Source organism: Osmerus eperlanus, chromosome 16 (assembly GCF_963692335.1).
Source record: "Osmerus eperlanus chromosome 16, fOsmEpe2.1, whole genome shotgun sequence".
In the NCBI taxonomy this organism is placed as follows: domain Eukaryota; kingdom Metazoa; phylum Chordata; class Actinopteri; order Osmeriformes; family Osmeridae; genus Osmerus; species Osmerus eperlanus.
Genome location: NC_085033.1, coordinates 15,201,047 through 15,212,034, shown reverse-complemented (window position 1 = coordinate 15,212,034; position 10,988 = coordinate 15,201,047). Strand labels below are relative to the sequence as shown.

General features: G+C 51.9%; 1 protein-coding gene across 1 annotated transcript; it reads left to right on the top strand.

Moving 5' to 3' along the window:
- Positions 1-1,483: 1,483 nt before the first annotated feature.
- On the top strand, positions 1,484-9,790 carry LOC134037102 (calponin-3-like). Its single transcript, XM_062482418.1, has 7 exons — positions 1,484-1,789; positions 7,165-7,286; positions 7,438-7,504; positions 7,623-7,760; positions 7,858-7,974; positions 8,099-8,245; positions 8,529-9,790. Exons 1-7 carry the CDS (start codon positions 1,733-1,735, stop codon positions 8,961-8,963), a joined length of 1,083 nt encoding a protein of 360 aa, XP_062338402.1. The 5' UTR covers positions 1,484-1,732; the 3' UTR covers positions 8,964-9,790.
- The last annotated feature ends 1,198 nt before the right edge of the window (positions 9,791-10,988 follow it).

The window sequence follows — 10,988 nt, the reverse complement described above, 5'->3', positions numbered from 1 at the left end:
AACTCCCACAATCCTTAGGAGGGTCTGAGATGGAGCAGAGCTCTTCCTGGTTGATGTATGTTTTATGTGTGTATCTTTGTGGCTTGTCTGCTTGTGCCAATACGTGTGAACATGACAAGGAAATATTGTATGTTTTCCTCTGATCTCTTCCTATCTCCCTCAGCCTCTATCTCCCTCAGCCTCTATCTCCCTCTCTGTCTCTTCTTCTCTCCCCCTCTCTCAGGTGCGATCCCTGGCCATCTCCCCTGAGCCAGGTCTGGATCACTGAGTCATATACGGGTTCATTTCCTGGTTAATATGTTCATATCCTGGTTTATTTCCTGGTTAATATGTTCATATCCTGGTTTATTTCCTGGATAATATGTTCATATCCTGGTTCATTTCCTGGTTAATATGTTCATATCCTGGTTCATTTCCTGGATAATATGTTCATGTCCTGGTTCATTTCCTGGCTGGGTTGAGGAGAGGAGAGGAAGAGAGAGAGGTGAGGAGAGAGAGGAGAAAGAAAAGAGGGGAAGGGTGGAGAACTTGGGGAGTCAATGCCCTCCTGAGTCCTGTAGATAAATGACTTAACAGAATGTACAGACCACCCTGTCAGGACACACAAACTCACACACACACACCACCCTCTCCCACATACCTCTCTCCCCCCCCCACACACACACACCACCACTCTCCCACATACCTCTCTCCCCCCCCCACACACACACACACCACCACTCTCCCACATACCTCTCTCCCCCCCCCCACACACACACACCACCACTCTCCCACATACCTCTCTCCCCCCCACACACACACACACCACCACTCTCCCACATACCACCCCCCCTAGACACACATACACACACAGACACTCCTTCCAAACACACACACACACACACAGCTAGGGGACCTTGGTCACCATAAACAGGAAGGAGGTCCACAATGGAAACTTGCTGGCAGAAACTGCTCATCCTGAAAATAACCCAAACAGAGCTGGAGGCACCCAGAGTGTGTGTTTCTGTCATAACTTCATAACTTCAATAAGACTATACAGGCTACATAAAGATGTACTACGTGTGTGTGTGTCATAAGAATAACATATAATCGGAATAGACTGTATAGCAACACAAACATACATGATCATATCCGTTTTGGCATCTTAAACTTTGACTGAAACTGTTTTGTAACATGGAGGTTTTCCCAATAACGCCTCTCGATTTGTAACAGGCATTTTTAACTTTCTTAATGGTTATGGCTATAACTGAGGTAGATCGTTTGGCTGCAGATCAAGAGATCGGGGGGTTCAAATCCCCCCAGTAGGCTACGTCTCGTTGGAAGTGTCTGAGTGAACATGTTCTTACACTCGTGCACACCGGGATGATACTCGGTTATACAGTAGGACCGAAAAAGCCCTTACCTAGTGACGCCTGGAAAGCCACCGCGCATGCTGATTGGACAATCCTTGGTCCTCTGCCGAGGACCAAGGATCCTCGGCAGAGGACCTTGGATCCTTTTTTTTTGGTCGAGAAGAAGATTCGCAGCGCGAGAGAACTTTTCTGAGCAAACGCTTTTCGTTTTACCCATCTGTACTTAGCCTCGCGAGCTGCACTTTTCGGTTACGGGTGAACCAGACGGATTTAACCTGTCTCTTTTTACGCATGCTCACGAAACTTGCACCTCTGTAACAAAAAAGACACCAAAGAAAACGCAACTTTTAGTTGCAAACCGACTGACTTAAAACGGGAAAATGACTCAGTTTAACAAGGGACCCGTTTACGGACTGACGGCAGAGTTAAGAAACAAGGTAAGAGAAGGGCCTCCATTGCCGAAGAGGTTTGAATGTCGTTTTTAACAGAACATTGAATAATATACGCCACAACCTTCGCCTGTGTTGGGTTGTTGGTAATTTCGCCCTGATTTTCAGTCCTGTACCGAGTCACGCTAAGTCGATGTTGTGCCACAAGTCCGTCCAAACAGACCCCAAAGCTCACGCTGGTCAGACGGGTCATTGTGTGGGTGATGAATGTGTGATTGTCTACTTACAACGACATCAATACTAACGCTCACAGCTCCACTGGCGTACAAGTCAACGGATACAGCTGACACAGTCTAGAACTTGGAGCGGTACGTGAGCTAGTATGAGAAAAATACCCCTACAATCAAGGTTGAAAAAAAAGTTTGAACAAAAAAGATAACGTTCTGTATTTTTTTCACTAGTGCTACATGGTGGTTATTGCGCAACAAGGAGCCCAGCGATGGTTGTAAATGTCACCCGCACGAGACCTTCTGTCGCGGTCGGTGTTTGGGTCTCGAGCGCCGCGGGGTCTAAAGAGAGGGAGATGAAAGTTGGAGGTGATGAATGGCAGCGGCAAAGCCATGGCTTTGTTACCCTGACACCGGGGGCGGAGCCTCACACGTGAGGGTGAAGGGGCCGCTGTGTGTGCAGTGTATATCCATCTCTTCTGTGTGTGTGTGTGTGTGTGTGTGTGTGTGTGTGTGTGTGTGTGTGTGTGTGTGTGTGTGTGTGTGTGTGTGTGTGTGTGTGTGTGTGTGTGTGTGTGTAGAAACACATGCTGGTTCATGGTGGTCAGTCTGCCTCCTTTTCAAGCCCCACCCCTCCACTTCACCATGGTAACCAGCTGGACTGGTTACTAGTCACTGGTCCTGCTTAATGTCTTCATAAGGATGTTCAGACTGTCTGTCTGCAGAGAGAGAGAGAGACAGTCTTTCTGGGGACTGTGAGAGAAACAGGGGGAGAGAAACAGTCTGTCAGGAGACACACAGATGAGAAAACAGATCAATAGAGACATTGAGACAGGCAAAGAAAGAACTAGAAATTGAGAGGAGAGACAGACAGAGAGAGAAACACAGACACGCACAGACACAGAGAAACAAGTGATGGAGAGAGAGAGAGAGAGAGGGAGGGGGGAGAGATGGAGAGAGGGAGAAAGAGAGAGAGGGGGGGAGAGGGATTTTCCATGGTGAATGCCAGGAGGTCTGCAGTGCCAGCCCTTACCGACCCACTGAAGGCTGACTTCCATGTTGTAGTTCTGGAGTGTTCTGGCGGTTCTACAATTTTAGTTCTAGAGTTCTCCTCTCTGTTCTACTGTTCTGATTCTCTGCCGTCATGGCTGGTGCTAGGAGGAGAAGAGAGGGGGAGAGAGGAGGAGAAGAGAGAGAGAGCGAGAGAGAGAGGGGGGGGGTAGAGAGAGGGGGAGAAGAGAGAGGAGGAGTAAAAGAGGAGTATTCCTCTCTTCTCCCTGCTCCTCTTTCCCACATTGCGGTTGGCATAGTAACATGAGACAACACTTAGAAATGTTTTTCCAGGAAGTGATCAGCGGGTTATTATGGTCTTTCTGAGTGATATTATGGTCTGGAGGGGGTCGGCCCTCCATAGCAACTCCATAGCAACTCTGTCAATAATTCATTTCCTGATGCCACTGGGTTGGAAGGGATTTGACCTGATTGACTAGGTCCTGTCTGTGATATGAAACCTCTGTTTGGTAGAGTGACCTCTGTCCTTAGGGAGAGAGAGACAGAGAGAGAGGGGGAGAAAGGGAGATGGGGGTGGAGGGTGGGGGGGGGTGGAGACCAGACACAGAGGGGTGTCTGGTCTCTCTAGAGCAGGGGCGTAGCCACAAGGGGGCCTGGGGGGTCTGCCGCCCCCCTCCCACCCTCTACCTGCCGTTCTGCTGTAGCCTGTTTCTGCTGTAGCATGTGCTCATGTAGCCTGTGCTACTGGTCCGGTCTGATAACCTGATAAGACCTTGAGAACTGCTGATCCTTAGCCTCTGGACCCAAAATAGACCAGGGGCCTGTGTGTGTGTGTAGCATGTGTGTGTAGATAGCATGTGTGTGTGTGTGCGTGTGTGTGTGTGTGTAGATGGCGTGTGTGTATAGGTAGCATGTGCATGTGTGATCATTGTGAATGTGCTTTTTTGCACGTGTGTGTTGTGTATCTGCCCTTACAGCATCTCTCTGGTGTTTGTTCTGTCAGGAAGGCAGATGTTGTTCATATCTGAATAGTGCTGACACCCTCCCTCCCCTGCCTCCATGCTCACTCCCCTCCCTCCCTCCCCCTCCCTCTGGGACTGAGTTGACACACCCTCCTCTGTCTCCTCCAACAGTGTTACAGGGCCCTCCTGTCTCTCTCCTGTCTCTCTCCTGTCTCTCTCAGGTACCTCTCCTGTCTCTCTCCTGTCTCTCTCAGGTACCTCTCCTGTCTCTCTCATGTACCTCTCCTGTCTCTCTCATGTACTTCTCGTGTCTCTCTCATGTATCTCTCCTGTCTCTCTCATGTATCTCTCCTGTCTCTCTCATGTATCTCTCCTGTCTCTCTCAGGTACCTCTCCTGTCTCTCTCAGGTACCTCTCCTGTCTCTCTCCTGTACCTCTCCTGTCTCTCTCAGGTACCTCTCTTGTCTCTCTCATGTACCTCTCCTGTCTCTCTCATGTACCTCTCCTGTCTCTCTCCTGTACCTCTCCTGTCTCTCTCAGGTACCTCTCTTGTCTCTCTCATGTACCTCTCCTGTCTCTCTCAGGTACCTCTCCTGTCTCTCTCCTGTACCTCTCCTGTCTCTCTCAGGTACCTCTCCTGTCTCTCTCATGTACCTCTCCTGTCTCTCTCAAGGTACCTCTCCTGTCTCTCTCATGTACCTCTCCTGTCTCTCTCAGGTACCTCTCCTGTCTCTCTCATGTACCTCTCCTGTCTCTCTCATGTACCTCTCCTGTCTCTCTCATGTACCTCTCCTGTCTCTCTCAGGTACCTCTCCTGTCTGTCTCCTGTACCTCTCATATCTCCCTCCATACCCTCTTCACTCTCTCTTCTTAGCTTTTTTATATCGTCCAGATGGTTCTCTTTATCCTCCACACATCCACCAGGAAATGTTATCACTGTCGACAGGAGGGGGGAGAGGAGATGAGGGGAGGGGAAAGAGGAGAGGGGAGGGCGAAGAGGAGGAGGAGAGGGGACGGGGAGGGGAAAGAGGAGGAGGAGAGGGGGAGGAGAGGGTAGGGGAGGATAGGGGAGAGGGGGTAGAGGAGGAGGAGAGGGTTCAGAGGAAAAGATGAATCAATAAACAGTTGACATGTCCTCCCTCGTTTCCTTCAGGTTCTAAAACACTGAAACTATTGTCTACTGGAACCCTCCCCACCCCTATGGTCTCCTCTCCCTGTCCTCCTCCCTCTCCCTGTCCTCCCCCCCTCTCCCTGTCCTCCTCCCTCTCCCTGTCCTCCCCCCTCTCCCTGTCCTCCTCCCTCTCCCTGTCCTCCCCCCTCTCCCTGTCCTCCTCCCTCTCCCTGTCCTCCTCCCTCTCCCTGTCCTCCCCCCTCTCCCTGTCCTCCCCCCCTCTCCCTGTCCTCCCCCCTCTCCCTGTCCTCCCCCCTCTCCCTGTCCTCCCCCCTCTCCCTGTCCTCCTCCCTGTCCTCCCCCCTCTCCCTGTCCTCCCCCCTCTCCCTGTCCTCCCCCCTCTCCCTGTCCTCCCCCCTCTCCCTGTCCTCCTCCCTGTCCTCCCCCCTCTCCCTGTCCTCCCCCCTCTCCCTGTCCTCCCCCCTCTCCCTGTCTTCCCCCTCTCTCCTCCCCTCCCCTATGGTCTCCCCTCTCCTCTGTCCTCCCCTCCTCTCTCTGTCCTCCCCCCCTCTCCTCTCTCCTCCCCTCCTCTCTCCCCTCCTCTCTCTCTCCTCCCTTCTCTCCTCCCCTCCTCTCTCCTCCCCTCCCCTATGGTCTCTCCTCTCTCTGTCCTTCCCTCCCCTATGGTCTCTCCTCTCTCTGTGATCCACTCCTCTCCCATGTGAAACTCTTTGTGTGGGTTTGTGTGTCTCACTGTTGTGAACCCCCTGGTGAAGCCTACAGTGTTAGTATCTTTAGTGTGAGTCACTTTCCCCAACCTCCCCCATGACCCCTGACCCCCTGACCCAGGGTTAATGGTGAAAGCTCTGAGGAACATGACATCAGTTGTTCCCTCTTTAGCGACTTGAAAGAAGGCTGAAGACTTTTGGTCTTTGTAGTCCTGCTGTGAGTCAAGAGTCTCTCTCTCTCTCTCTCTCTCTCTCTCTCTCTCTCTCTCTCTCTCTCTCTCTCTCTCTCTCTCTCTCTCTCTCTCTCTCTCTCTCTCTCTCTCTCTCTCTCTCTCTCTCTCTCTCTCACACCTGGAGGTTCAGTCAGGCCTAACGTGTGGGCGATGGATGAGCTGTATGACTCTTTCAAATTGCTGTGTGTGTGCGTTGTGTCTGTGTGTGCGCTGTGTGTGTGTGTCGAGAGAGTGGGGACTGAGACAGATGACTCTTAACCTGGAAAACCTGCAGCTTATTCGCGTGTGTGTGCAACTGTGTGTGTGTGGATTAATGAATTGCAGACGAGAGATCTCTTTAACTTCTACCCCTGACCTCCCCCCTAAACACACAACTCTTACTCAACAACACACACACACACACACACACAGGGACCTTGAATAGAGGCTGTTCTGACCGCACATTGCCAGTGTGGTAATCCAGTCTTAGTCATGGTGATGTGAATTTTGTGGGCCCGGTGGGGAGGTCTGTGTGTGTATGTGTGTGGTGTGTATGTCACCAGTATCAGCCAGTTAAACAACCAGTCAGACAACCAGCCAGTTTGCCAACCTGTTTAGTCAATCAGACAGACACACATCTGACAGTAGTTTCTACTGCAGCGGGAAATCTGTGTTTGGAGGTAGAAGAGGCATGGAGAACCACCGCTGTTGTTCAGGAGAACTCTAAGACTGACAGAATAGGAGAGGAGAGCGTGTAGTTGGTGGAGAACGTCAGTCAGGTTCTCCAGGAGATCCTGTGCAGAGGTTATCCAGCCTCGGGGTTCAGGATGAGGTCAAAGCTCCGTGTCATTTCCTGTCTCCATGACCGTAGTTGGCTCCCAGCCCAGGCCGAGGAAGCTTTGAGGCTTCAATGTCTTGACTCTCTCTCTCTCTCCCCCCCTCCCCCCCTCTCTCTCTCTCTCTCCCCCCCTCCCCCCTCTCTCTCTCTCTCTCTCCCCCCCCCCTCCCCCCCTCTTTCTCTCTCTCTCCTCCCCCCCTCTCTCTCTCTCTCTCCTCCCCCCCTTTCTCTCTCCCTCCCCCCCTCTCTCTCCTCCCCCCCTCTCTCTCTCTCTCTCTCTCCTCCCCACCCTCTCTCCTCCCCCCCCCTCTCTCCCTCCCCCCTCCCTCGGCAGATTGCTCTGAAGTATGACGTCCAGAAGGAGGAGGAGCTGAGGTTCTGGATAGAGGAGGTGACCGGGATGCCCATCGGAGACAGCTTCCAGAGAGGCCTGAGGGACGGAGTCATCCTCTGCGAGTAGGACCCCACTTTGTGTGTGTGTGTGTGAGAGAGAGAGAGTGAGAAAGAGAGAGTTAGAAATAATACTCTAGTAAAATAACACTTGGAGCAACATAACGGTTGCTCCCAGTGGCTCCCAAGACTGAGTGTGTTCTACTGCCCCCTGCAGGCTGATAAACAAACTGCAGCCTGGCTCTGTCAAGAAGATACATCACACCCAGCTCAACTGGCACAAGGTAAAACACACACACACACACACACACTGTATACACACACACATACTGTATACACACACACATACTGTATACACACACACACACACACAGCATGGTAACACAGAGGATCCTGTTTCAGCTGGAGAACCTGGGGAACTTCATCAGGTCCATCATCAGGTTCGGGGTGAAACCTCATGACATCTTCGAGGCCAACGACCTGTTTGAGAGCGGCAACATGACCCAGGTCCAGAGCACACTACTGGCCCTGGCCAGCATGGTAGGTGTGTTCCTCTCCCAGGATGAGACTGGGGGTCCAGGCAGCAGTATAGACATGCAGGTAACGTGTATCTGTGTGTGTGTGTGTGTGTGTGCAGGATAAGACCAGGGGTTCAGGCAGCAGTATAGACATCGGGGTGAAGTACTCCGACAAGAGGACATGCCACTTTGACGAGGACAAGCTCAAGTCTGGACAGTGTGTCATCGGACTTCAGGTAGAATGACAAACACACACAGACACACACAGGAACACACACACATACTGGATGGTGTGTCATCGTACTGGGTCTGAGTATGTCTGTCCCTGTGTGGGTGTGCGTGTGTGTGTGTGTGTACCAGATGGGGACCAACCAGTGTGCGAGCCAGTCGGGTATGACAGCGTACGGGACGAGGAGACACCTGTACGACCCCAGATCCCAGACAGACAAGCCCTACGACCAGACCACTATCTCCCTCCAGATGGGCACCAACAAGGGGGCCAGCCAGGTCTGACACACACACACACACTAGCAGAGATGCACACACACACACACACACTAGCAGAGATGCACACACACACACACACTAGCAGAGATGCACACACACACACACTAGCAGAGATGCACACACACACACTAGCAGAGATGCACACACACACACACTATCAGAGATGCACACACACACACACACTAGCAGAGATGCACACACACACACTAGCAGAGATGCACACACACACGCACACACACAGTATTGTCCCCCCAGGTCCTAACCCCCCCCCCCCCACCCCCAGGCAGGTATGTCGGCCCCAGGGACCCGGCGAGGCGTGTTTGACCACAAGACGGCTCTGCAGCCGCTGGACAGCTCCACCATCTCCCTCCAGATGGGCACCAACAAGCTGGCGTCCCAGAGCGGGATGAGCGTGTACGGGCTGGGCAGGCAGGTCTACGACCCCAAGTACTGCCCCTCCTCCTCCCCCTCCTCCCCCGCCTCCCCCACCGCCGCCTCCCCCTCCCCCACCACCGGTTACCGCGGCAACGGCAGCCTGGGCACGCCGGCCACCAACGGCTCGGAGGTCAGCGACAGCGAATACCAGGCGGAGCTTCGCTGTCACCACGGCAACGGCCCCGAGGAGGAGGAGGAAGATGAGGAGGAGGAGGAGGAGGAAGGGGGGTACAAGAATCACCAACAGTACAGGGGGCTCTATGGAGAGGAGAGGCACTACTAGACTGACCCCACGCCCCCCTCTGGCCCCCCTACCCCCCATCACCACCCTGCCCCAACCTCCCCTAACCAGTCCCAGCTACATACCCCCCCCCACCCCCAGGGTGTGAAAGAGGCTGTGTCCAGGTGCTGTGTGTCCACCTGGACGTGCAGTTTGTAGTGAAGTAGAGTTGGCTTCTCTCCACTGTATATAACGTGGTTGTGAGAATGTTGATGTTGTTTGCAGAGCAAGACCTTTAATCTCCTTGCTACTCTTTTATAAGCACGTTTGACTTGTTTTAATCTTGTACTTCTCTTCTGCTCTTGAACTAGAGGGTCAGTATTTTGCTACCAGGGTGGTATTGTATATAATGTGCCATCTTATCAGCTTTTTGCTTCGTATGAACTCCTACATTCCAGATTTGTTAAGATTCATCCACATTCCAGAACTCTGAAAGATCTCACTTTCTAGAACTGAAATATCACTGACATTCTAGGACTGATAGAAATCACTGGCATTCCAGAACTCTGAGAAGCGTTCTAGAACTCTGAAAGTCATTCTAGAACTTTGAGAGGCATTCTAGACCTTGTTAGACCACCTGCCGTCCAGCCATTCTCTTATATTACCTTATCTTATCCTGACCACCTGACAGCAGGAAGCGCCTATCTGGTGTGTGTGTGTGTCTGCGATGTCGAGGACAGTCTGGTGTGTGTGTTGTTGTTTTAGTGTCTGATGGGTTTCTGACTGAGTGTGACCTGACCGTTCCTCTGGGACCCAGACCTCCTCCTTATCACCTGGTAGACACTACATCCACTGGCTGATGGGTTTAGATCAATAAACATTTATTTCCTGATGTTCTGTGTGTTACTGTGTGTTAATTGGGAAGCAACCAAACTAAAGTTATATAATAACTACTGCATGTAGACACACACACACACTCAAATACACAATTACAACACACAGACACACACACACACACACACAGTGTCCTGTATTGTAGTTTGTGGCTATAAGTGTTTTGTTACAAAAAAGGGATTATGTGTTTGGGGGTGTGTGTCAGTGTGTGTGTTGTGATTGCGTATTCGAGTGTGTATGTGTGTTGTGTTCTAAAGACTCACAGCGCAGAGAGGGAGACTGGAGAGACAAGTACAGAGGTCAGCACTGGTGTAGAGAGAGAGAGAGAGAGAGAGATAAACTGGGACATACTTGGTAGTAGAACTGGGTCAGGGAGACGGATGAGGGAGAGGGAGGGAGGGGGGAGAGAGAACAAGGGCTGAGATGTTTGGCTCCTGGTTGCACAGGGCTTGTTTTATGACTCCTGGCTTGTTGCCAGGAGTCATAAAACAAGCCCTGTGAACCAGAGCCAAACATCTAGCCCTGTTTCTCCTCCTCCCCTCCCTCTCTCTGTCTCCCTGACCCAGTCCCCTCCTTACGTGTTTCTCTCTCTCTCTCTCTCTCTCTCTCGACAGGGTACAATCCTCTCTTTGTTCGAGGGGAACCTCAGGACTCCAGAACACACAACTCAATTAGGGGAGACTGGAACTCTGTTACCGTAGCAACGTCTTTGTCCTGGGGCTTTGGCCTGACGGACTTATGTAACCATGAGAGGAGAGACGGGAGGACGAGTGGGGAGGAGGAGAGGTGAGGAGGAGAGGTGAGTGGAGTAGACTAGAGGGAAGAGAAGAGGAGGTTTTGTACCCAGACAGCAGCAGGTTGTTTTACTGCCAGGTCCCATAAACCTGTCAGGGTGCACCATCAGCTCTGGTGACACCGCGCCCCCGCAGGTGACTTCTGGTACTGCTGCTCTCTGGCTGTAGTACCCACGTTACCCACAGGGGGGCACCCGAGTATCTGGAATGGACATGATACTGGAGTTACGGGAAAGATGTAGAGGAGAGAGAGAGAGAGGGAAAGAATGATTAATTGAGTTAGAGAAATGGAGCATGAGAAACAGTCTTCTGATGTTTTAGTGGTTCTGAAGTTGACATATTTTCTTCTAGACATACTGTAAATATCTCTGACATTCTCCTGTTTCCCAGGAGAAAAGAA